We start from the raw sequence: 26,725 nt of genomic DNA on the forward strand, positions 1-26,725 counted from the left end.
GAATCTTGTGAGATTCATCAAGCTCTTTGAATATCTCCTTGCTGGTACACATATGGTTGGAACATCCGCTATCCACGAACCAAACATCATTTGGCATATCCACAGCATCTGCACAAGCCATGAATAACTTGCTTTCCTCCTCCTCTTCTTGGACATATTGCACTTGCTTCTCCTTGGACCAGCAATCTGCTTTCACGTGCCCAAATTTGCCGCAATTGTAGCACTGAATATGACTCTTGTTGCCTTGCTATCCACCAGAAGATTGCTTTGTGTCTGATCTACCGCGACCTCGACCTTGGCCACGCCCGCGACCTCGGAAACCTCCTCTGCCTCGTCCTCTTTCCGCAGAGAATTCCTTTTGTTTGGAGGATTCACCTTTCACTTGAAGAGCTTTTTCATCAGGCTTTTCAAATGATCGGTTAATCCTCGACTCATGTGATTGAAGAGATCCCATCAATTCCTCAAATGTTAGAATTGATAGATCTTTTGATTCTTCTATTGCAGCTACTACATGATCGAATTTTGTAGTCAAGCTCCTGAGTACCTTTTCAACAATGGTCATTTGATAGATCTTTTGATTATTCTATTGCAGCTACTACATGATCGAATTTTGTAGTCAAGCTCCTGAGTACCTTTTCAACAATGGTCTGGTCCGTAATCTTTTCTCCATATGACCGCATTTGACTCACTATTGCCGTTGCTCTTGACAAGAAGTCAGCGATCGACTCTCCGTTCTTCATCATCAGCGTTTCAAAGTCACGTCGAAGTGCTTGCAATCGCACAACAATGACCTTTGAACCTCCTTGGAACTCCTTTTGTAAAACTGACCACGCTTGCTTTGAGGTGGTCGCCGCCGCAATTCGTGAGAAAACACCATCATGAACTGCTTGCTGGATGATTGCCAACGCCTTGGCATCTTTCTTCCTGTTCTCCCGCAACCTGTTCGCCTCGTCGGGATCTGTAAATCCCTGGTCTACGAAGTCCCAAAGATCTTGAGACTTCAGTAGAGTCATCATACGAATGCTCCAGTATTCGTAACCTTCTCCCTTGAAGAGTGGTATGAGTGGTTGTGCAGCACTCATTGAACTCCCGTTGCTGGCCATCGAACCAGGCTCTGGATACCACAAATGTTGGGAACAAGAAGCAGAGAACACCAAACAAAAGGAAACAAATGCAAGTTATTTAGAGGACTCCAAAAAAGCTGATATATTTCATCTGATATGAGGTGCTATTTATAAGCCCTCTAAGCATAAAGAATACAACGGAAAGATATGCATCTCAACAGAAAAATCAGAAATCCTAGCCACTTAAGGTGACACGATCTACTCAACAAGAATAGCTAAAAATAAGGAAAACCATGACTAACAAAGACTAACAAACTAACTGATGAAGACTGAGTCAGCTGCTATTTTGAATCAGCAAACTTCATTCAACACGGTTGTGGTTACGAACGAGGCGGATTGCTGGCAGGTAGACGGCGACTCGAGGGACCAGCCATGGCTTCGGGCAATGGAATCAGACGGCGCTGCTTCAGTAGCAGCCACGTCGGGCAACGGCTACAGCCGGTGAGTCAGGTGGCGCTGCTTCAACAGCAGCAACATCGGGCGAGGGCTACAGCCGGCGAGTCAGGCGGTTTTAGAGCTAGGGCTCAGGCGGCTCTCTTCGTTCAAAATCCGAGCGGTGGAGGCAGGCCGGTGCGTGGGTGTGTTCGGGGGTGAGCTTCGCTACGAAGAGGGAGGAGGGCAACTGTCCGCTGGCCGAAAGAGTGATCAACTACGGTCTTTGCGTCCAGATTTAAGAAAGAGAGAGTCCTGCGGGTGTTTCAGGGCTTTGAGCGGAAGTCAAAATCGAACTAGAGAAGAAGGGAGGCGCCTCGGCCAGGCCTGGCCTAGTCTCGCCGGAATTTTAAGATCAGCGGCGGCTGTAGGGCTGTCATAGGAAGAGAAAAGGAAGGCTTGCGCGAGTTCTAGAGAAAGAGAGAGTAAGAGTTTGACCGTGTTTTTTTTTTTTTTGCCTTTTCCTTCTTTTTGCTTTTTCCTTCTTTTCCGCTTTTCGAACAGTAGTCGGGTTGAATATCAACGTCTAGCTCGAGTATCATCTTCCCACAGACGCAGCCAGTTGTTGAGCTCTAAAAAATCACGTTGTAACAAAAGCAATAAGAACACGAGATTCACGTGGTTCCTCACGTGGTTCGATCATAAGATATAAGAACACGAGATTCACGTGGTTCGATCATAAGATATAAGAACACGAGATTCACGTGGTTCGATCATAAGATCTACGTCTACGGGGGTTTTGGGAATGTTTTTCACTATCTTTCCGCGAGAGATTATATCGTACAGTAGTTCGTTCGGTCGGGATCAGTCATCTCTCTATCATAATCGACCATAATCGATTATCCCTCATAATGAAAATACATGCCATATTTATAGGCAAAATACTAAGAAACCTAGTAATAAAAGGACTCTAATCAGACTTATAACATGGCTATAATTCTTCATATTTATCTTCATGCTTTCGTATTAATCTTTCATTTCTTCCATAATAATCTCTTTCTTTATCTAGAACTTGATATCCTTCAAGATAGCTCCAAATCCCAGAAAAATAGGGTTGTTCAACTGCAGGGCTGAACCAGGGTTGTTCGGCTGTAGGATTGAAACAAGGTTGTTATCGTTGAATTTAGGCCTTAGTCTTCCGATCTTCCGGGGATGCATATTTTTCTCCTTATCACTATGAAATATAGTTAATTTTTATTTCAAAAAAATAAATTTTTTAAAAAGTATATACCATGATTTTGAATTTATCAACCTATTATTAACTAATAAAAGTGAAATTGATAAAAAAATAATTATATACCCTAAATTGATGGAATAAACCTTAGAAAAAATTTAACTAGCAACAAAAGGCGATACAAGAACATTTCATGAGCAATATTAGGCATTCATATTAGATATATGATGAATTTTCAATAATAAATGAAGTGGTTGAGGTCTTGAATCAACGATCGCCTCTCAAAAACACCCGCGTCTCCAACTGATGGAAAATCCAATAGAAGACGCGGCGGACGAAAGCATCGGCTGTGAGATCTTGCTGTTGCCGTTTCTTCGTCTTCCACGTCAAGTACAGCTTCCTTATAACAACATACGCCAATATCAATCCAAAAGTGTTCAAATCCACCGCCAACAATGTCACAATCAGATTCATGGCCTTATTCTTAGGTGTGATCACCGCCACAGAAGTTCCATAACTGATCACGATGGCCGACAGCGACACCCACGTCGCGTACACGGCCGCCGACATGAAGAAAAAATTGGTGGACGCGAGGCCGGTGGTGATGAGGAAGATGGTGATGAGAGATGAGACGAAGGCCGTGGTGTTGGCGCGCACCAAGTGTCTGTACATCGTGGGATTCGTCGACGCCAGCACGGCCTCGCCGGCCCTGTGTGACAGCGTTTCGTGCTCCCACATGCCGCCCGGGGGGCTCATGGCCGCCTGGAACGCCATGGTGGCGATCAGGATCACCACCACCATCGTGACGTCGGTCATCTTATGAAGAACTTCGAAATATGATTCGTTTGATAAATTTATCAAGATTCGTTTGATTTTTGTGTAGGTAGCTGTGTGTGGAAGGCTCTCGTTCAAGACTTGCAGCGCTGTTTTGCCCATCGAGTTTCGTGTTTGCCTCTCCACGGTTTTGTTATCCACCAAGTATTGTATAGTCTGAGATTTAATATTCAAGATTAGCCATTTGAACTAATTTTAATCCATTCATATCCTAGCCGCATTGGGAAATTTCAACAAGATGATCCCAGGCAATAAATCTCATTCTGTATACATTAATTACCGCTCCCTTCAGTCCACTTCAAATGTCCTATTTCTTTTCGACACCGTTATTTAGGAACATATATGTTAATTAGATTATTAAACGGTGTGATGTAGAGTGAAAAGGTGATGTGGGTCCCAAAATTTTTACTTTTTGAGAATAACTTTTTCCATAAAGGGAAACAAGACATTTAAAGTGGGACAACCCAAAAAGAAAACAAGAGACTTGAAGTGAGACGGAGGGAGTACAACTTAATCGACTGTGTTACTAATTAATCAAACGATGACAAGAAACGATAAGTAATAAGAGTTGAGATATTATCTCAACTTGATTGCACCTGACGGCCAAATGCAAGACTGTCTCGCCATCATCATCCTTTGCACACACAAGCTCTCCCAATTTCTCCACCAAAACCTTCAACGCCCTAAACTGACCATGTTTCACACACAGGTGCAACACAGTCTGCCCGCGATGCAGCCTATCCATAGCAGGCAAACAACTCTCTCCAAGGAGATGCTCGACTAACTCGACATGCCCGTTCATGGCGGCAACATGAACCGGGTTCATGCCTTGGTCGTCGCGCCACCAGCACATCTCCGGGGCAACTGATAGCAGTTCTGAGGCGATCTTGACGTGCCCTTCTGCTGCTGCGATGTGGAGAGGCGATGATTTCTGGGAGTCTGGAATCCGAGCTAGACGTGGATTCATCCTCAACACCTCTTCAACGATGGCTGATTGTCCGTGCATTGCTGCTACGTGTAGAAGATTTCTTGAATATGCAAATGGTGTTGGGAACAGAAAGTAGAAAACAAGAGAAAGATAAAGAAAGCAATATGATAATGATGGACTCAAAGGTGGATACTTTATTGACTGATATGTAGAGGTATTTATAGGCCTCTGAATAACAGAAACATAACAACGGGAAGATACTCTTCAACAGAAAATCAGAAATCCTAGCCACTAGCAAGATACGATACTCTACTAACTTGAAATGCTAAGGAATAGGAATAACAAAATAACAAACTATGACCAAGTCTAAATGCTGATGTGTCAATGATGAATCAGCAACTTCATTCAACACTCCCCCTTGATTCATAATTGCAAACTCCAAGTTGACTTCTAAACTTGATATGCTTCTCGAATGGCAGCGACTTCGTGAAAATATCTGCCATTTGATCTTGTGTCCCGCAGAACTTCAAGAAAATGATACCATCAGCAACTAAGTCTCTTACAAAATGAAACTTAATGTTGATGTGCTTCGTTCTTCCATGTAGAACTGGATTATTCGTCATTGCAATCGTCGAACAATTATCACAGAAAATATCAGTTGCTTGCTTTTGTTCTTGATCAAAATCAGCTAGTAGTCTTCTCAACCACATTGCTTGACATGCTGAAGAAGTAGCAGCCACATATTCTGCTTCCGTCGTCGAAAGTGTCGTCATTCCTTGTTTTTTCGAGCTCCATGTTACTGCTCCTGACCCAAGATTGAAGACGAAGCCCGACGTGCTTTTCCTATCGTCCAACGATCCTGCCCAATCACTATCAGTAAATCCAATCAAGGTGAAATCAGCCACATTAGAATACCAAATTCCAAAATCTTTAGTTCCAGCTTTGTAGCGAAGAATTCTCTTTGCGGCTCCAAAATGTTGTCTTGTCGGACTATGCATAAATCTGGACACCATACCAACAGCGAAAGCAATATCGGGTCTGGTATGTGTCAGAAAAATCAAGCCACCAACAAGGCTTCTAAAAATCCTTGCTTCTGCCTTCTCGGTGCCATCTTCAAGCTCCAACTTCTCACTAACATTCATCGGAGTAGCAGTAGCCTTGCAATTAGCCATGTTGAAGCGTTTGAGAAGATCTTCTGCATACTTTCTTTGAGAAACAAACACACAATCTTCTCCTTGCTTGATCTCTAATCCAAGAAAGTAATGCAACAGACCCAAATCTGTCATTTCAAACATTTTCATCATACTCTCTTTGAATTCAGTAATAAAAGAGTGAGATGAACCCATGTAAATTATATCATCAACATAGACACAAACGAGCAGCAGACCATTGTTACCTCCCTTCTTCATATAGAGCGTCGGCTCATTACTACTTCTTTTGAGTCCATTTTGCTCAAAAAATGAATCGATCTTGCTGTACCACGCCCGTGGAGCTTGCTTCAAGCCGTACAACGCTTTTCTCAATCTATACACCTTATCCTCCATGCCCTCGACCAGAAATCCTTCAGGCTGTACTACATAAACTTCTTCCTCCAACTCTCCATTTAAAAATGCAGATTTAACATCAAGTTGATAAATAGGCCACTTAAGATGTGCAGCTAAGGCTAAGAACATTCTCACCGTTTCAAAGCGAGCAACCGGAGAGAACGTTTCGTCGAAGTCGACGCCGTGTTGTTGTGCATATCCCTTGGCCACCAACCGAGCTTTGTGTTTCTGCACGCTCCCATCTGCATTGTACTTTGTTTTGAACACCCACTTCAGTTCAATAGCACTTTTATCTTTAGGCAAATCTGCAAGTATCCAAGTTTCATTCTTTTCGATTGCTGCAATTTCCTCCTCCATTGCTTTGCGCCACTCGACTTGTTTAGCAGCATCTTCGAAATAATTTGGATCTACAGCCATAAGAGCAAAAATACATCTTTCATCATAAACATCTGTTAGAGATCTATATCCCCGTGGAGGTGGTGTTTCAACAGAGGATGATCTATTTGGAGAGGAAGATGTAGGGGTGTTTGGGAAATTTATTGGACTGGATTGTGGAGTGTTTAGAGGAGTAGTGTTTGGTGAATTTGTGAGGCTATTATGCGGAGAGTTTGGGGGGCTGCTTTGTGGCGAATTTGGTGGTGAATCTGGAGCAGAATCATCCATAGGGAAAAGCTGAATTTGTGAGTCGTCTTGCTAGTTCTCCCATTGCCAACTTACATCTTCGTGAAAGATTACATCCCTGCTGATAATAATCTTGCCACTGAGAGGATTATACAACCTGTATGCTTTGGATTGAGAAGAATACCCGATGAAAATGCACTTTGTTGATTTCTCATCGAGTTTACGTCGATTTTGAGAGCTAACCAGAGCATAAGCTACGCATCCGAACACCTTCAAGTAGCTCACCGTCGGCTTCGTTCCTCTCCAAGCTTCATAAGGAGTGCGATTTTGGACCGCCTTTGTGGGTGATATGTTCAGCAAGAACACAGCAACAACAACCGCTTCTGCCCAGAAAGAGTTTGGGAGCTTCTTTGACTTTAGCATACTTCTTGCCATTTCAACCACCGTCCGATTTTTTCGCTCCGCCACTCCATTTTGTTGAGGGGTGTAAGGTGCTGTCAACTCCCTGCGTATTCCATTAACTTCACAAAAGTAATTAAACTTTTTAGAGCAAAACTCACCACCTCTATCCGTTCGAAGAGTCTTGATGCTGGTATCACTCTCCTTCTCCACCATGGCTTTAAAGTTCTTGAAGTTCTCAAGGGCATCGGATTTATCTTTGAGAAAATAAACCCAACTCATCCGACTATAATCATCAGTGAGTAGTAAGAAATACTCACTTCCACCAATCGATTCTGTACTCATACGTCCACACAAGTCTGCATGAATTAATTCAAGGCATTTCAAGGCTCTCCAAGATGCACTATTAGGAAACGGTCGCCTGGTTTGTTTCCCATAGATACATCCTTCACATATATCAAAAGAATTAATCTTAGGTAATCCAAGAACCATACCTTTCTGACTTAAAGTCATTAAGCCCTTTACATTGAGATGCCCGTATCTCAAATGCCATAATTTCGACTCATCTTGTTTATTTGAAACAAGAGCATACTCGTCCACGTTCGATACTTGCAGCGGAAACATCCTGTTCTTTGTCATGTAAACTCTTGCAACATTTTGTCCAGAACTATTTTCAATGATAACACAAGAGTCATCATCAAACAATACCATATATCCAGTTTTCAACAATTGTCCAACACTCAGAAAATTATGAGCCAAACATGGAGTGAAATAGACATCATAGATGAGTTTTGTTTTACCATGGCTATTCTTTACTGCGACAACGCCTTTCCCTTCTACTTGAAGTGCCCTTTCGTCGCCTAGCCTGACTTGAGTTTTGTAAGACTCATCGAGCTCTTTAAATATCTCCTTGCTGCCACTCATATGATTCGAGCAGCCGCTGTCCACGAACCAAACATCTTTCGACTTCGGCATATCAACATGTGCAAGCGCCATGAATAATTTGCTCTCATCCTCATCTTGTTGAGCACAATGCAGTTGGCTCTCCTTGGACCAGCAATCAGCTTTAACGTGCCCAACTTTGCCGCAGTTGTAACACTTGATATGACTTTTGTTGCCTTGTTGATCACCACCATGTTGTTGTGAATCTCCTCTGCCACGACCTCGACCTTTGCCACGCCCTCGGTCGTTTCCTCGACCTCGTCCTCTTGCCGTAGAGGATTGAGTTGATGAATCTCCCCTGACTTGAAAAGCTTTTTCATCATGCTTTTCAAACGATCTGTTAATTCTCGACTCATGTGCTTGAAGAGATCCCATCAGTTCCTCAAATGTAAAAACTGATAGATCCTTGGATTCTTCAATTGCAGCTACTACGTGATCAAATTTTGGAGTCAAGCTTTTGACACTACAACAAAATGCATCGGACACCGACGGAATTACCGACGGAACAACGGCGGAATTAAGACGTAAATGTTTTCAAAATTTTACCGACGAAATTATTAGCGACGGAAAATAATCCGTCGTTAAATATTATTTATTATTTTTAGTTTATTTTTTCGCAATTTACCGACGGAATAGCGACGGAATATATTCCGTCGCTAAATATTATTTTTTAAAAATTTTTAATTTTTTTTAATTTTTTTTTTGTTTTTTTATTTTTAATTAATAATCCGTCGGTAATTTCGTCGATAAATATTACTTAATAGCGACGGAATATATTCCGTCGATAAATATTATTTTTTTAAAATTTTAAATTTTTTATTTTTTTTATTTTTATTTAATAATCCGTCGGTAAATATTATTGATTTTTTTTTCTTATTTATATATTTTAAAAAAAATATTTTTATTATTTTTTAATTAATATTCTAATTTATTCTTATTTTTAAATTATTGAGAATATTTAAAATTTATTGTTATTTTCAATAGTAATATATATATTTTTAATTAATTATAATATTAATTTTTTTTATTATTTTAAATTCGATCGTTTATTTACCATCATTCTTTCGTTGGCACCCCAAGTCTTAGATATGAGTTCAGCATATTCTAAGGCTATGAATAATGATATTGTATATTGAAATAGAGTTTAAATGAATTAATAGGTGATAGTTATATCAATAATACGCGTGTTCTGTACTGGTGACCACTCGTAAAGAACTTCAAGGTTAAGCGTGCTTGACTTAGAGCACAACTAAGATGGGTGACCCACTAGGAAGTTCGTCTTAACTTATACAATTAAGTTCAAAATACATTAGAAATACCAAAATACTTGTAAAGAATAAAGCTATATTGATATTAAATATATATATATATATATATATATATATATTATTTTTTTCGTAAAAAAAATAGCGACGGAATTCATTTCCGTCGGTATTAGCGACGGTCATTTCCGTCGCTATTTCAGACGACGTCGGCGTCGTCGTGTGCTTACCTACGGACGGTTCGTCAGTATTTCCGTCGGTAATTAGCGACGGATCGAAATTCCGTCGCTAATTTTTTTACCGACCACTTTTACAGCCACACGCGGCGGCCGTCGTTGATCCGTCGGTATATCGATTTACCGACGGAATTTCGCACTTTACCGACGGAAAATTCCATCAGTAATCGGCCAGATTCTTGTAGTGTGAGTACCTTTTCAACGATGGTCTGATCAGAGATCTTTTCTCCATAGGATCGCATCTGACTGACTATTGCCATTGCCTTCGACAAAAAATCAGCCACCGATTCTCCATTCTTCATGATCAACGTTTCAAAGTCACGTCGGAGTGATTGCAATCTCACGACAATGACCTTTGAATCACCTTGAAACTCGCTTTTCAAGATCGACCAAGCTTGCTTTGAGGTCGTTGCCGCCGCAATTCTGGAGAAGATGCCATCGTGAACTGCCTGCTGGATGATCACCAACGCCTTGGAATCTTTCTTCCTATTCTCCATCAGTCTGTTCGTCTCTTCATCAGGGTCTGCATATCCCTGTTCTACGAAGTCCCAAAGATCTTGAGACTTCAGCAGAGTCTTCATACGAATACTCCAGAATTCGTATCCTTCTCCCTTGAAGACTGGTATGAGTGGTTGTGCAGCACTCATCGAATTCCCGTTGCTGGCCATGGAACCTGGCTCTAGATGCCACAAATGTTGGGAACAGAAAGTGGAAAACAAGAGAAAGATAAAGAAAGCAATATGATAAAGATGGACTCAAAGGTGGATACTTTATTGACTGATATGTAGAGGTATTTATAGGCCTCTGAATAACAGAAACATAGCAACGGGAAGATACTCTTCAACAGAAAATCAAAAATATCCTAGCCACTAGCAAGATACGATACTCTACTAACTTGAAATGCTAAGAAATAGGAATAACAAAATAACAAACTATGACCAAGTCTAAATACTGATGTGTCAATGATGAATCAGCAACTTCATTCAACAGAACCAAACAAGCACTAAGAAATGAAGTGGTGATTGAGATCTCGAATCAACCACTCAAAAACCCTCGCCTCTCCAACTGCTGGAAAATCCAATAGAAGAGGCGGCGGACGAAATGATCGGTTGTGAGATCGTGCTGCTGCCGTTTCTTCTCCTTCCACGAAACGTACAACTTACTTATAACAACATACGCCGTCGTCAACCCAAAAAAGTTCAAAACCACCGCCACCACTATCATAATCACATGCCCTATCGTTTGCCTCTTCGAGTTAGGACTGATTATATCCTGGGAAGTCCCATAACTGATCATGATGGCCGTCAGCGACACCCACGTCGCGTACATGGCCACCGCCATGAAGAAAAAATTGGTGGACGGGAGGCCGGTGGTGATGAGGAAGATCGTGAGGAGAGATGAGATGAAGGCCGTGCTGTTGGAGCGAATCAAGCTTCTGTATACCTTGGGGTGATTGTGCGCCAGCACGGCCTCGCCGTGATCGTTAACACCGCCGGGGGGGTTCAGGGCCGCCTGGAACGCCATGGTGGCGATCAATACCACCACCACCATCGTGACGTCGGTCATCTTAGGAATAACATGGAAATATGATTCGTTTGATAAATTTTTCAAGATTCGTTTTATTTTTGTGTAGGTAGCTGTGTGTGGAGGGCTCTCGTTCAAGACTTGCAGCGCTGTTTTGCCCATCGAGTTTCGTGTTTGCCTCTCCACGGTTTTGTTATCCACCAAGTATTGTATAGTCTGAGATTTAATATTCAAGATTAGCCATTTGAACTAATTTTAATCGATTCATATCATAGTCGAATTGGAAAATTTCAACAAGATGATCCCAGGCAATAAATCTCATTCTGTACACCGTTATTTAGGAACATATATGTTAATTAGATTATTAAATGATGTGATGTAGAGTTGAAAAGGTGACTGGGTCTCAAAATTCCTACTTTTTGAGAATAACTTTTTCCATAAAAGAAAATAAGACATTTGAAGTGGGACAGCCCAAAGTGAGACGGAGGGAGTACAACTTAAATCGACTGTGTTACTAATTAATCAAATGATGACAAGAAAGGATAAGTAATAAGAGTTGAGATGTTACCTCAACTTGATTGCATCTGACGGCCAAATGCAAGAGTGTCTCGCCATCATCATCCTTTGCACACACAAGCTCTCCCAAATTCTCCACCAAAACCTTCAATGCCCTAAACTGGCCATGTTTCACACACAGGTGCAGCACAGTCTGTCCCCGATGCAGCCTCTCCATAGCAGGCAAACAACTCTCTTGAACGAGATGCTCGACTATCTCGACATGCCCGTTCATGGAGGCAACATGAACCGGGTTCATGCCTTGGTCGTCGCGCCACCAGCACATCTCCGGGGCAACTGATAGCAGTTTTGAGGCGATGATGACGTGCCCTTCTGCTGCTGCGATGTGGAGAGGCGATGATTTCTGGGAGTCTGGAATCCGAGCTAGACGTGGATTCATCCTCAACACCTCTTCAACGATGGCTGATTGTCCGTGCATTGCTGCTACGTGTAGAAGATTTCTTGAACATGCAAATGGGGCTTCATGAACAAGATATGGATCTTCTTGAACAAGTTGTTTAAGTGTTGTTAGATCCCCTTTTGATGCAGCATTGTAGAGTTTCTTTTCAACTACTTCTTTCGCCATTCTTCCCCACTACCTAACTATATATCGATGCCTTCCTTTTTCTTTCTTTCTCTAGTTTTTTCATATAAATTACACAAATGATGTATGTATATATAGTACACCACTCACGCTCTCTCTCTCTCTCACTCTCTCTCAAGAAAGCCGCCTGCAGGAAAAGTTTAAACAAAGAGTCAAAGACCTCTGTTATGACTGACCCAAGAAAAGTTATAATAGCTCCGTCCACAAAAAAGAAATATATATACTCCCTCCGTCCACAAAAAAGTGTCTCATTTGAGTGCCGACATAGGTATTAAGAAAACTGATAAAATTATTTTGAGTGGGGTAAAAGGTAGAGAGTAGGAGTAGTGCTAATTGCATTGGTTAAATAAATGGTTAGTTCAATAATGGCATAAATTGTAAATAAATTAAAAAATAAAGGGTATGAATATACAAAAAAGTAAACATGACACTTTTTTTGTGGAAAAAAAGGGCTAAGTAGGGCACTTTTTCATGGAAAGAGGGTTAAGTTCAATTGAGATTTTAAATATTTTTTAGATTTTGATATTAATGAACATATCAATAAATTCTTTGAACATAGTAATATAACTGATGAACATCCCACGTGGCGTGTTTATTAGATTCATTAGTTATATTGCTATGTTCTGAATTTCCTGTATAAGCTCTGTTTGTGTAGAACTCAACCCTATATATATATATATATATATATATATATATATACTAGGGAAGGGCTACGGTATAAATATTTTTTAACATATAAATTACGAACTAGTTAAAATGTATGAATTATATTTTATATGAATTCTTTGTACAAATATATGAATTGCAAAAAATAATTTTTTTGCTACCTATAAAATTCGAACACAGGATCATGAATTCATCTAACAAGATGATGAATCAACCGTGGATCTTGATGATCTAAGGGCTGAAAATAATTTATATTTTATATTTTAAGAGTGTTTTTATTTTAGCCCACCCCTATATATATATATATATATATATATATACACACACACAGAGAGAGAGAGAGAGAGAGAACAAATTCCATCGAGAATGCTATATATTGAGAGAAATGGAGAATGCCTACGAATAAAAATATTTTCTACAAATAAATCAATGTAATGTAACGTATGAACACGCGCGCATTTTTGTTTATGTTCGAATCCTGAAATGGGCGAGATTTTCACATATTAACTAGAAACATCTATTCATGAGTTATATTGGTTTATTCGTAAAATTTATTGATTTATTTGTTATTATCATTTCCTCGCAAAATAAAATAAAATTCTCCATGGAATTTTCAGCTCATTGAACATTCTCAAGGGAATATTTCACTCTCGATCTCTCTATATAGATAGAGTAATATGCATGTTCTCACATACATGCTACCAATATATACTACTTCCGACATAAAGTTTAAAATTAAGGTTGATCCAAATGAAGATTCTGCCCAATTTCCTACTTCTCAATTGCAAGATAATCCATGAGTCTATATATATTCAAAGCAGGCCGGCTTAATTTATTCCACAGAAAAGACAATGAAAACCCAGCCCCAAAAAAAAGTCTATTTTAGAGAATTAGTAAATATAGAGAAGAATGGGACCGGAGTAACAAACAAGTTGACATAAATTGCAGCTTGACTAGTTGCATGCAGAAGCTTCGTGGTCTTGCAAGCTCGTATTGTAGTAATCAATTGTACACGTTGTTGCATGGCCACAACCCCCCTCACCAGAATAAATATAAATACTTCTATTAATAAAACTAGTACCGTCATTCGTGCGATGCACGACGAAAATTGAAATTAATTGATATTTTTAAATAAATAAATATTTAATCCGTCTCAATTCAATAGGTCATGTTTCCTTATTCAAACGTCCCAATTCAATAGACCACTTTCAAAAATGAAAAATCAACACATAATAAACATCCTCATATAATTCATTATTTACACCAAATATCATTGTATTTTACACATAATTATCTTTTTATTATTTCTCTCTCCTATTTTATTATAAATTGTTCGTTTCTTAATATCCGTGTCCAAGGTTTGTGGCCTATTGAATCAGGATGAACGGAATATAAAAATTAAATAGAATCAAAATGTAAATAAATAAAAAATATATATTGTAATAAATAAAAAGTTGTATAAAGTAAATTTAAGGTGCACATTGAATAGATTTTTTTTCCATGAATCAAATATTACATTATTGACAAAAAAAAAATGAAAAAGGCAAGCGATAAACATGATAGAAGCAAAGAAAAAAATAATTAAAAAAATTGGTGAAAGAGATAGAGAAAAAAACTTATCTTTTATTATATAGATATATAGATTTAGATATCTCCACTTTTCGTCGTATTATTACTAATTTTTATTTGTTTATATTGTATATTTAATAAAAGAAAGTGGATAAGTCATATTTTAATTTTCATATATTTTTTGAATTGAATAGTGATATTTTATATGATAATTAGCTTAAATAATTTTAAATTAAAACTCAAATAAAATCCCCTCAAACTATTTAATGAGTATAAAATATACATTTGTCAGCACAAATGTATACTTATGTTAATATAAGAATTTACATTCATTCCATATAAAGTATTATATGTTTAAATACTAAACCATTAACATTAAATGCTAAATCATGAACACTAAATCCTCACTACTACAAAAGTTTACATACATAACAGTGAATAGATAACGGTTTTTTTCAAAAATCGTTATGTATGAGCGCACTTTTAGGAATAGATAACGGTTTTGCGAAAATCCGTTATCTATGTACTGTTGTCTAAATGCATAGATAACGGTTTGAACAAATGCGTTATGTTTTTGCGTTATCTATAAGTTGCATACATAACGGTATTACAAAACCGTTGTGCCACCGTTATCTATGACCATCTTTTATAACAGTAATTTACAACGGTTTTTGAACCGTTATGTATAAGAGTCATTTACAACGGTTTCTGAACCGTTATGTATGAGCGTCTCTAAAAACTGTTATGTATAATTTTTTTTATTAATTTTTTTAAAATAATTTTCTACATTCTTATATTATATTAAAAAATAACAAATAAATTATTTATCCTAAAATTTGAATTTATTCCTAGATATAGACTTTGAAAAATAAAAATTCATAACATTTTTTTATTTTATCAACACTTATATAAAATGTAAATTAAAAATCTAAATTAGAAATCTAAATACCAAAAATTGAATATTAAAAGTGAAAAAAAAAATTAGGAAATTTAGAAATTAACCCCTCCTCCCAAACTAGAAGCCCTAGTTCTCTCGACTCTCTCTCTCCCCTCTCGACTCCGCCGCCGGCGCCGCTGCCCCGAGCCAGCCCGTCGCCGCCCACCCTTGTCGCGCTGCGTCGCGCCGCTGCCGCCCACCCTCGCTACATCTCATCTCCTCCCCAAATCTCTCTCTCACTTCGCGATCTCTCCCTCTTTGAGAGATAGTCGCCGCCGCTGCCGAGGCAAGTTCCGGCCATAGAAGCACGCCCCCCCTCTGTCCTCCCCGGCCGCAGCAACGTCAGCCACCAAGCTCGTCGCACTTCCCTCGTCTCCCTCTTAATCTCCTCTCTCTCTGACTCAAATGCACGCACACCATACCGCGCCTGAAATCCTAGATCTATAATCTACAGCCACCTCCCTGTCGATTCCCGTCTACCGCACGGCGGGAAGGCCGCCGCCTCCGAGCTCAGCCCAAAGCCCCCTCTGCTCTCCATACTCCGGCGACAACAGCGACTCCTTGCCGCCGCCGTGCCCTAGCTTCAATCCGCCGCTGAACTCCCTCTTCCGTGCCCTAGCTTCAATCCGCCGCTTCAATCTATACTACTTTGGGTGAATGAAGAAGCTAACTCTTGCTCACCGTGCAGGTATGAATATATCGAGAATCACCTATTGGGTTCGCCTCAATATACAATTCACAGTATAGCTCCTTACCAGTCAAAAGACATTGAGAAAGCAGAGGAGCTAACTTTTGGAGGGAGCACTCTAGGAAATAGCAATAGTGAAAACTGCATCCAATCGTTCTTGCTACTCTTTGTAAGTCAAAATTATTCATTCTCAATGATAGGTACTTTGTTGAACTGAATTTGAGATTGAGAGTGAAACTAGAGTGATGTAATGTTCAAAGTATTTTCTGCTGCAGCTTTTTATCTACCACAAGTAAGTTAATCTGAATTCTACATATACATACTACGATTAAGTATGTACTTCTTTGTTTTGGGCGACAGATTAATGATCATTTGCCTGCGGTTTATCTGTGCAAGTGAGTTCATTTGCTCAGGTGCTTGACACAACTGCGATGCTCAGTGTTGTTCCCCCAAGATACAAGTGGACTGGTGGAGAGATTGGTTTCTCCACAGCTATTGGCAAGCAAGATACAAGAGCCTTCCATTGTAAGTCTTGAATTTCTTTATTATCATTTCAACCAAGTGAATTGGCTTGAGTATGTCTTTTTAATTAAGAATAAGCTAATCACTCATCTTAACTACACATGTATTTACTGTAATTGGCTATCTATGAGTAGAACTAGGAAGACTCTAATCCTTAGTAATTAATATAAGTTATGCTTATCGTGCATTTACTTCTTAGCATGAACTTGTTAGAGAACGACTCTGATGCTGAGGTAAGCCACGAAATTATGGCTATGAACTATGCAGGTACCACTTCACCATTGTTAGAAATGTTATTTTTTCATTTGAGTATTTGTAATAATTTTTATTCATCATGACACATTTAAGAAGACAATCTATGGTATCATTTTGGCAATACTGTTCTGAAGAGTATCTTTCTTGATCTGTGCTGTTAGTAATTTAGTATTCTATTTTGTAGTTGGCAACTGATCCTACTTGATAGTATGGTAAATAATGTGAACAAATCTCATCCACTTCGATGTATTAAACTACTTTTGTGGTTATCACTTACAAGTTATGTCAAACTAGCAAATATCCAGCTCAACTGCCGACTCTCCTTTGCCAGCAGGTTAAAATAGGCATGAACTTTTTTTTTTCTTTAAGTTGCAGTTGGGTTTTGTACGAGACTGTGTGGAGAAGGCTAGGGTATCTACCTTTCTGGATCTTGACTATTGCAATTTTATGCTTTTACAGGTTGAGGTGGCTGTAGTGTTGGTGCTTAAAAATGGAGAATTCCGGAGCGGTGGAGGGAATCGAATACTGGCTGCAGTGGCAGGTACTGCTTTGCGCCTTCGCCTTTATCGCCATGGCTTACTTGCTCTACGAGACTGTTGCTGCCTTCGGATTCTTCGTCTTCTTTTTCTACACTCAGTCAGTAACTCCTCTCTCTCTCTGCCTCCCTCACACACACACACACTTGAATTTTAACTCAAAATTGCATGATTGTTATCCAGGTGGACGTTTGCACTGGTGGTAGTATACTTTGCGGTTCGTACATCTCTTCTTTGATTGCATTTGTAGTGTAAATTTGAGTTGTAGGGTTTGAGCTTTTTCTGTTGCAGATTGCTACTGTGGTCTCGATTCGGGGATGTAGGAGGAAACCCATTCAGACTGGGGAGAAGGATAATTTACTGAAAAAAGGACACGTAAGAGAAGCTTGGATTTCTAGAAAATCTACTGCAAATCATCTATCAGGTTAGTTATCCCATTCAACATGGCCCATGTTTTTGCATCTCTGCTCTACTAGCGTTCCATAAGCTACAACTTGATGTGGAAAATAGCTGTTTGTTCTTAAATTTAAGAGTAGCTTAGAGAATTACCCACGGCCAATGGCTGATGGCTTTCCCAATTTCTCGAGAATACTAATGGAAGTGTTAATCACAAATGTTTATTTGGCATGATACATTGCATACTCTGTTATTTCTTTTTCTGATACAATTGCTTTATTGCAATGACTTAACTGCTGGTTTATCATGAGATCGATGGTTTCCACATAACCTGATTTATATATGTTGTCGTTAACACTGGGTAACTAATTAGTTTCACAGTTATTGTTGCAGTTTTAACTGGCTCACTGTGAGTAATTTCTGTTAATCCATTCTTTGAGGAGACAAGGTTTTTTTTTTTTCTTAACATGATTTCGTGCGAGTCGAGCTCTTTCCTCAGTGCCTATACCACATTATATTTTGAATCTCTTATTCTTATTCAATTATGTAAAATAATTCTGAGCAAAAATACGGATCTTCAAGATATAGAGTGTGGTGACTAAGAAAGAATCGTTTACTTAAGCTTTTCATGAAACTACAGGCCAAATAAATACATTTAAAACTTTTTGTAATTGTTCAAAGGATTTATTGTTGCTTAGTGTGAAACTGTTTCGATTGTTCAAAGGATTTATTGTTGCTTAGTGAACATTGAGATCTTGAAGATTACTTATGTAACTCACATGTTGCCGGATTTTTTTAATTCTCCAGTTCATTATTGTGATTGAGTTTATCATCTTGGCGGATCAAGTAGATGGGAGTCGATGAGCTATGAGGACTACTACAAACGAGAAGGCTGAAGCAGAGAACGTCGTTTCAAATGTCTAGCAAGTTGCGCGCATTTGTAATATTTTTTAATTAAACATCTAGCTAAATAGAATATATGTGAAGTTTTCATTATATTTGGATGATAATGTATGAATATTTTGGATGATATATAATATTGTTATTGTTGATTTTATCATTTTGTCGTTTTATAAAAATTGCAAAATATACTACAATTATATAAAGTGCAAAAAAACTGTTATAAAAGGTGCAAAAACCGTTATGTATAAGCATTATAGATAACGGTTTCATACCGTTATGTATAGAAAAAAAACTGTTAACTATGATAGGAAAAAAAACAAAAAAAATACAAAACATAACGGAAAAATCTTCATACATAACGGTATAAACCGTTATGTATAATCATTATAGATAACGGTTTCATACCGTTATGTATAGAAAAAAAACTGTTAACTATGATAGGAAAAAAAATAAAAAAAATACAAAACATAACGGAAAAATCCTCATACATAACGGTATAAACCGTTATGTATAATCATTATAGATAACGGTTTCATACCGTTATGTATGAGCGTCTCGTACTGTTATCTATTCTCACATACATAACGGTTTTTAAACCGTTGTCTATGATACGTATCATAGATAACACTACTATACACAACAGTTTTTTTGCTCATAGATAACGGATAAAATCCGTTATCTATGAGCGTTTTTCTAGTAGTGCCTAAACCCTGATTATTTACTTTTAATAAGCATAATATATACATTTGTTTTCACAAATGTATACTTATGTTAATATAAGTATAAAATATACATTTGTTAGCACAAATGTAGACTTATGTTAATATAAGTATTTGTTTTCATTCAATATAAGTATTTCATTTTTCTACGTAATTTTTACTTTCATTGAAAATAAGTACTCCCTCCGTCCCTGAAATGGCTTCCTCTTTGGGGACGGCACGGGTTTTAATAAAAAGTTGTAAAGTGTATTGATAGTGGATAAAAAGTAATATAATTATTATTGGAAGTTGTGAAAAGTGTTATAATTAGTATTGGGAGTGGTGAAAAGTGAAAAGTAAGAATAAATAAAGTATTATTATAGTGGTGGGGTAGGTTTCCAAAAATGGAAAGAAAGAAAGAGGAAGTTATTTGGGGGACGTCCCAAAATGGAAAAAGAGGAAGTTATTTTAGGGACGGAGGGAGTATTACTTTTCCTATTACTAATTAATAAGTGCAAATTCTAAGAAATTTGAAATTTAATTTAATAAATAAATTTTACATTTCATAATACAAATATTTACTTTCAATCAGTATAATATACACATTTGTTGGCACATGCATGTATCTATTCATATTAATATAAGGATTTAATTTCATTTAATATAAAATATTATATTTTCTAAACTCTAAACACTAAATTCTAAACCCTAAACCTTGAGAACTGGGCCCTAAACACTTAATTGATTGAGTTTAGAATATTAAATAAATCACTATTTTCATACATTATAAGTATTACATTTTCTGACACGATGTTTACTTTCATTGAAAATAAGTAGTACTTTCCATATTATTAATTAAAAAGTAAAAAATATTAAGAAATTTTAAATTTAATTTAATGGAACAAAATTTCAAAAAAATTACATTTGTGCATATCAATAATTACTTTTTATTATAATATAATATTTACTTCATCAAATAAATAAAAATACAAATTCTCATTCATAAAAGTAATAATTGTTCTAAACAAATATAATAATTTCAAATATTACATTTATGCATATCAATACTGAAAAAGTTTAGTGCTCCAAATTACCACAAGTAACACTGTGTAATTCGTAAGAGTAATGTTGATAGGAATGTTAACAACAAAATATTACTAACATTGAAACCAACATGCAGCGGAAATTAAAGAACACACAGGAATACTTTTTCACGGGTTATATAAATACAACCCGTGAGTGCCTCATGGCTAAATTCACTATGATCATCAACAATACAAAGTACAAATTCAGATCTCTCTGGTAATCTATCTTTACAGATTGGCTACCTAAGATAAATCTACCTATCTAGAATCTGCACTAAAGTGTTGAATCAACACAGAAAACCAAAACAGTCGAATAACAAATGTTACTCGAACAAAGCAGTCTGCTACGCTCCAATGTCCTCGATCTTCAACCCTTACCCTTGACCTCTCGTCAATACAGAGTAAGCCTTTACAGATTGGCTGCCTAAGACTCCTCCGTCAAAGCAAGGTTTGAAGAACTGGTGTCATGTTTGCAGCAAGACAAAATGACGAGTTGGTTGTGAGCGAATGTTAGGTCGATGAAAACGCACTCCCAAAACGTAAGGATGAATGAGGCTTCTTGCCGTTTTTATAGACCTTCATGTCGTGGTTAGTTTCCTCCACTTTCCACTTCCAGAAGCTTCCTATAACCGCCGCAATCCACCTCCAAAAACTGCCAGTCGACCAGTCTGGAATGTTGGTTGAGAGATCATGGGTCCTGAAAAATAGGAACTAACAGCCCACTACTTTGGACCATGATAAACCACCTTTCCACTTATTAAAAACGTGGTCAACAAGCATAAAATACTTATTCCACAACCAAATAATAATAAAACGTGAAAGGAAGGTAAAGATTAAATATATACAATTACCAATGGAGAGTCAAAGTATGGAGTCAAGGCAGACTCCGGAATGTTGGTTGAAACCCAGAAATGTTGACACCATGAATGTTATCAACATTCCACCCAACATTAAAAACACGAATGTTATCAACATTGGTCCCAACATTGTCGGAGTCAACATTGACTCTAACAATCTCCCCCTTAATCTTTTCCTTCCTGCAACAAAAACACAAACAAAGAAAAAACTATATACAGAAAAGAATTCTATGTTACAGGTTTTCAGATCAAGAAATAGTTAGAAACTTCCCCTTAATCAAACAAAAGGTGAACCTCAAAAACAGTCCAGAAGAGATGTTGGAACAACACTCCCCTTGAAACAAACAAGAGGTAAACCTCAAAATAATCCAGAAGGATTGTTGGTACAACATTCCCTTTGGATAAAAAACGAGAGAGTTTGGAACTCCCCCTAAATCACACAAGAGGTAAACCTCAAAATAGTTCAGAAAAGACGTTGGAACAACACTCCCCCTGAAACAAACAAGAGGTGACAACCTCAACACAGTCCAGAGAGAATGTTGGAACAACAATCCCTTTGGAACAAACATGAGAGAGTTTGAGACTCCCCCCAAATTCAGCAACACTGAAACTTACAAAACAAATGTCAGTGAAACACAACAAGTATTGAACTTCGAATCTCCCCCTCAACCTTATGAAGGTCGACCGAAGGCCAAGACCTTCATGTGTGATGTTGGAATCTGGGAATTCAAAAGCTCAACACAAAACACATATACTAACAGTATATCAAAAACAAGGAAATGTTGGAACGACAACATAACCAAGAACCAAGATAACATTTAACAATATTACCAAAAAGGTGCTCATGCACCACAAACATCCAGGGTGTGAAAACACCACTCCACAACATCAAACTTCAGCATATCAACACCATCTGCATCAGCACAGGCATCAACATCAGTTGATCAGTAAAACAGAAACTACTTGATGTGAACCTCGCCGGTAACCTCTTGAACTTCACCGGAATGAACAAATAAATACGCGCGGAAGACTTGAAACGAGAAATAAAATAAAGATAAAGGGTGGAAGTTTGTCCCAAAACCCCTGACCTAATCTACGAAGTTTCCTAGAGAACGGATCTCTAGACCCCAACGATGTGATCGGTACAGCAACTCGAAGACGTTGAATGACACACGACGAGGGATGATGAACTCACCGATACGCCGATAAGTTGAATTTGCTTGGGCAAAATTCAGAAAGAACTCGTGGTTCTCAAGAGAGATTAACTCACAAATATCATATATCAAAATTAGTTTTGTTTTTCGTTCACATGTAGCCATATATATAGGAAAACTAAAACCATAATTTAAAGAAGGAAATAACGTAAAAACAAGGAAACTTAAAAACAAGGAAACAAAAGAAACTTGATCAGCAAGCTAAAATAACCCTAGCGAGAAATCCAGCTCTGTACGCTCTGCTCTGCACGTCCGCTCTGCTTTGTTCTGGAAGTTCGCTCTGTCGGAACGATTCCTCTGCTCTGGCAAAGCCGAGGTCCCTCTGTCGGGACGATTCCTCTGCTCGGATCCGCTGCTCTGCTCGGTTCCGCTGCTCTGGGCTTTTTGATTTCTCTGGCGAGTGCATGACTTCGCTGCTCTGGCCTTTTTTATTTCTCTGGCGAGTGCATGACTTCGCTGCTCTGGCCTTTTGATTTCTCTGGCGATTGCATGACTTCGCTGCTCTGGCCTTTTGATTTCTCTGCTCTGGCCTTTTGATTTCAATGTTGCAATTGATCGTTCATTATTTAGAGTTAAATTAAAAACGTTATGATCGAAACATTGAAGTGTGGCTAATTAAGCCGACAGATTCCACGAATTTGAACCACATCAATTCGACAATTTAATTATTGTAATGGCCCATCATATTCTACAATTAATTTCATTATTATTTTATAATGCCATCAAGTAGATATGGATATTCTTGCATCACTACACTACACACACGCCCACACAAACACGTCCACTTTACACGCAAATTAATTCCTCCAACATCAAATAAATTTTCCCACCACATTTCCTTTATTTCCAACAAATACATCCCAAAGACAAGAACAATTATATATTTAACTGTCTCTTTCCTAAACTCGAGATTTCACGAAACACGTCTCCGACGCCCACAATCCCACTCCGACGCGCCTCAGCCACCGGATCAGCAGCCTGAGAATATTCCCGACGAGCAAAACCACCATCACGCCGCTCCAAACACTGATCCCAGTCCTGATAACCTGGCTGAGCGACTTCCTATCAAACCTCGGAGTCACCACCATGATCGAAGCTCCATAGGTGACGCCGACGGCCGTCACCGACACCCACATTATCGCCATGAGGGCCCACATGAAGAATCTGTACTTGAACGGCAAACCGCTGATCAACAGCAATATCGTGCTGAGCGACGTCACGAACGCCACCGTGTTGGAGCGTATGAAGTTCTTGTATATCTTAGGGTTGTTGTAGGCCATCACGGCCTCCCCGGCCCTGTGCGGCGGCGTGTCGTCCTGCCACACGCCGCCGGCGGGGCTGACGGCGGCCTGGAAGGCCATGGTGGCGATGAGGATCGCCACCACCATTATGGAGTCGCGCTTCTTGGTGAGCCACTCCACCGGTGGGGTTTGGGAGGGTTGGTTGGTGGATCGAGATTTGAGGATTTCTTTGATTTTTGTGGTTGTTTTGTCGGATCCTGCGGAGTGGGAAATGATCTGCTTCAGGAGTTTTAGTGGCGTCTGCCCTTTGGAGTTCTTGGATTTCTTGTCTATTTTGGTGCTCTCCACCAAGTATCGAATCATCTGTCAATATAATTGATGGTAATTTTACAAGTTTAATTGCTAGTTGCATCTTGTAGCAAAACATATATAGTTGAAATAAGTAAAGGGAGGTGTGATAGAGTAGGATTAGATATACTATTTGGATTAATTTATTGAAGACTTTGTAATGTAGAATAAATTGAAAATGATGATAGAGTAGGATTAGATATACAATTTGGATTAATTTATTGAAGACTTTGTAGGATAAATTGAAAATGATTTTAGGGAGGGTATGTTTGAAATTTTGCATTCTGGATTAAGATGGTTGAATAATTAATTTAACTTTGACGTGATAAATAATCATCAAATTAAATTATTAGAGTGCAGGTCATTCATCACCGATTGAATCATGCAACCAAATATTTAACTAAAGTGAATTGTTCTATCAAGTTTTATCACTCAAACCATCGAAGAAACTATTGAATTGAAATAATTAAGAGAAACTAACAACCAAATCAAGAACTGAGTGTTCGTCGATTTTTCGTTTTTAGCTTCTTTTTTGTTTTAATTTTTAATTTTACCAATAAAGATAATAATTATATATTTAATAATCCATACTAATCAACATCTCAACAATTTTGATTCACAATTAGGGAAGAAGTTAGGGATTCAAATTTAGGGATTGGGATAATTTGTTGAATTAAAATTTGATTATTATGAGAGTCAAAGTTTTCAAATTTGGTCTAAAAAGCTGTGTCTAAACAAGCGTTTTATTGATGGTTTTGCATGCTTTTCCCATGCCACACAATAATAAAACGCAATAGGAGTAAATTTACCTACTTCTTTCATATATACTCCGACCAAATTCAAAAAACAAAACCGTTTTAACCGAAATATATATATGTTCAGCTCGGTTCGATAATTGATTATTTTCCTTTCCTTTTTTTGGATTATTTGTCACCCCTATATATGTATGTATATAACTTGATATTAATTTGTGGACATGAAGAATATAGATATAATATTGCATACTTTTTTATCTAACCTATGTCTCTTATGCATATCACTATGTAAAGTTCGCAAAAGACTTGGTCTTAATTTTTTATCTAACCTATGCCTCTTATGCCTATCACTATATAAAAATATAAAGTTAGCAAAATGACTTGTTCTTACCTCAACTTGTCTGAATCTAACAGCCAAATGCAACACTGTCTCTCCATCATCATCCTCTGCACACACAAACTCTCCCAACTTCTCCACCAAAACCTTCAACGCCCAAAGCTGACGATGCTTCACGCACAAATGCAGCACCGTCTCTCCGCGATCCAACCTCTCCATAGCAGCAAACCCATCCTCCTCAACAAGCTTCTCTAGCACCTCGACACGGCCGTTCATGGCTGCCACGTGGATAGGGTTCATGCCGCGGCTGTCACGCGACCAGCACATGTTTGGGGCTTCCGACAGCAACGCTGAGGCGATTTCTACGTACCCTTTTGCTGCTGCGATGTGAAGAGGCGACGATTTCTGGGAGTCCAATTCCTCAGCTAGCTGTGGATTATTGCTCAAGATTTGTTCTACGATATTGAGATTTCTTTGCAGTGTTGCTATGTGAAGAGGAGATTTGTGAGTGCATGAAAATGAGATTTTATTGAGAAGAAATGGATCTTGTTGGAGCAGTTGTTGAAATACTGTTGCATTCCCTTCTGCTGCGGCGTCGTAAAGCTTCTTCTCCTCTGATTTCATAGGCGTTTCTTCCATCTCTTTTGATGTTTTTTTTTTTTCACACACAACACACACTATATACACAGGTTTGCTTAATTAGCAATTAAGTATTGTGGAATATATTTAATGAAGTCTTCTCCAGAAAGGTTTTATCTAGAGAATTTGGTAAGTATTTTTTTTCGTGCATTGCGTCAACTTTCACGCAGTATTACGTTTCTAATCTAATTTTTAGATATTATGATAATGAGTTAGGTTAATTGAGAGACAGATTTTGATGAGCCAAGTCAATGTTTTTTTCGAGGTTTCTTTGGTTGTATCTCTGTTTAATTAATTTCCGTTGAAAAATCAAAATTGATTCATATAAGCTAGTAATCTTCTGTAGGTATAACTGGCCAGTTGCATCTACTTCATTATTGTCCGTATAGAGGAATAATGTTAAAGAATATGTGCAATTATCGGGACATATATTTGTCTTTAATTTTAGTATTGTAAACACAAATTTTGTATTGTATTCAATTTAATGAAATACAAAAAATGTGTACAAATCCAAAATATATGGATTGAGGTGAGTTTGTTGCGGGTTGCGAATCTCTACTTGATCCTCTGATTATCCTCTTCGAAGTTTTATATTTAATTTATAATTTCCACATGGCACAATTTAATTGGCCATAAATTTTAATTGCCTACAAGTAATTAAAAAGTATGTGATATTCTCATTTTGTTAGGGATAATTAGGGTGTATAATATAAGTATGACATTCTATAATTGTTTGCTTCAAAATAAAAAGTTGTTTATTAAGCAATGACCCATTATGTATTATTCGAATCTTTGAGATTATGTATATATACCACATCTTAGATGGACACGTAATAAAAAATTTAATTATATTATTTGTTAAAATTTTAATAGATTATATTACTAAAATTTCACCCTCCC

General features: G+C 38.0%; 4 protein-coding genes across 6 annotated transcripts; 1 reads left to right on the forward strand and 3 right to left on the reverse strand.

The window, feature by feature from the left end:
• Positions 1-2,997: 2,997 nt before the first annotated feature.
• On the reverse strand, positions 2,998-4,570 carry LOC130994521 (ankyrin repeat-containing protein At5g02620-like). Its single transcript, XM_057919564.1, has 2 exons — positions 4,151-4,570; positions 2,998-3,720 (listed from the first exon to the last, which is right to left on the reverse strand). Exons 1-2 carry the CDS (start codon positions 4,568-4,570, stop codon positions 2,998-3,000), a joined length of 1,143 nt encoding a protein of 380 aa, XP_057775547.1.
• Positions 4,571-10,328: 5,758 nt separating this feature from the next.
• LOC130995169 (ankyrin repeat-containing protein ITN1-like) lies at positions 10,329-12,225 on the reverse strand. The gene is made up of 2 exons (XM_057920319.1): positions 11,589-12,225; positions 10,329-11,236 (listed from the first exon to the last, which is right to left on the reverse strand). Exons 1-2 carry the CDS (start codon positions 12,159-12,161, stop codon positions 10,532-10,534), a joined length of 1,278 nt encoding a protein of 425 aa, XP_057776302.1. The 5' UTR covers positions 12,162-12,225; the 3' UTR covers positions 10,329-10,531.
• Positions 12,226-15,431: 3,206 nt separating this feature from the next.
• Positions 15,432-18,805, forward strand: LOC130995171 (uncharacterized). Of its 3 annotated transcripts, XM_057920321.1 has the most exons (7): positions 15,432-16,208; positions 16,400-16,564; positions 16,761-16,828; positions 17,276-17,452; positions 17,536-17,569; positions 17,644-17,776; positions 18,556-18,805. In XM_057920321.1, exons 4-7 carry the CDS (start codon positions 17,307-17,309, stop codon positions 18,570-18,572), a joined length of 330 nt encoding a protein of 109 aa, XP_057776304.1. In that variant the 5' UTR covers positions 15,432-16,208; positions 16,400-16,564; positions 16,761-16,828; positions 17,276-17,306; the 3' UTR covers positions 18,573-18,805. The 3 variants fall into 3 exon arrangements, with proteins under 3 accessions (XP_057776304.1, XP_057776303.1, XP_057776305.1); XM_057920320.1 differs by lacking the exon at positions 16,761-16,828; XM_057920322.1 differs by lacking the exons at positions 15,432-16,208; positions 16,400-16,564; positions 16,761-16,828 and adding an exon at positions 16,905-17,150.
• Positions 18,806-23,290: 4,485 nt separating this feature from the next.
• Positions 23,291-25,825, reverse strand: LOC130995172 (ankyrin repeat-containing protein At5g02620-like). The gene is made up of 2 exons (XM_057920323.1): positions 25,241-25,825; positions 23,291-24,109 (listed from the first exon to the last, which is right to left on the reverse strand). Exons 1-2 carry the CDS (start codon positions 25,823-25,825, stop codon positions 23,405-23,407), a joined length of 1,290 nt encoding a protein of 429 aa, XP_057776306.1. The 3' UTR covers positions 23,291-23,404.
• Positions 25,826-26,725: the final 900 nt, after the last annotated feature.

This window comes from Salvia miltiorrhiza, chromosome 7 (assembly GCF_028751815.1).
Source record: "Salvia miltiorrhiza cultivar Shanhuang (shh) chromosome 7, IMPLAD_Smil_shh, whole genome shotgun sequence".
In the NCBI taxonomy this organism is placed as follows: domain Eukaryota; kingdom Viridiplantae; phylum Streptophyta; class Magnoliopsida; order Lamiales; family Lamiaceae; genus Salvia; species Salvia miltiorrhiza.

Excerpts from the sequence above, each read along its gene's own strand:
- LOC130994521 (XM_057919564.1), bottom strand. The coding sequence starts at position 4,570 with ATGCACGGACAATCAGCCATCGTTGAAGAGGTGTTGAGGATGAATCCA. Across the intron at positions 3,721-4,150 it reads TGGCCGTCAGGTGCAATCAA|ACTATACAATACTTGGTGGA; the intron begins GTTGAGATAATA and ends ATTAAATCTCAG.
- LOC130995169 (XM_057920319.1), bottom strand. The coding sequence starts at position 12,161 with ATGGCGAAAGAAGTAGTTGAAAAGAAACTCTACAATGCTGCATCAAAA. Across the intron at positions 11,237-11,588 it reads TCAGATGCAATCAAGTTGAG|ACTATACAATACTTGGTGGA; the intron begins GTAACATCTCAA and ends ATTAAATCTCAG.
- LOC130995171 (XM_057920321.1), top strand. The coding sequence starts at position 17,307 with ATGGAGAATTCCGGAGCGGTGGAGGGAATCGAATACTGGCTGCAGTGG. Across the intron at positions 17,453-17,535 it reads GTCTTCTTTTTCTACACTCA|GTGGACGTTTGCACTGGTGG; the intron begins GTCAGTAACTCC and ends ATTGTTATCCAG. Across the intron at positions 17,570-17,643 it reads TGGTGGTAGTATACTTTGCG|ATTGCTACTGTGGTCTCGAT; the intron begins GTTCGTACATCT and ends TTTCTGTTGCAG.
- LOC130995172 (XM_057920323.1), bottom strand. The coding sequence starts at position 25,825 with ATGGAAGAAACGCCTATGAAATCAGAGGAGAAGAAGCTTTACGACGCC. Across the intron at positions 24,110-25,240 it reads TTAGATTCAGACAAGTTGAG|ATGATTCGATACTTGGTGGA; the intron begins GTAAGAACAAGT and ends TTATATTGACAG.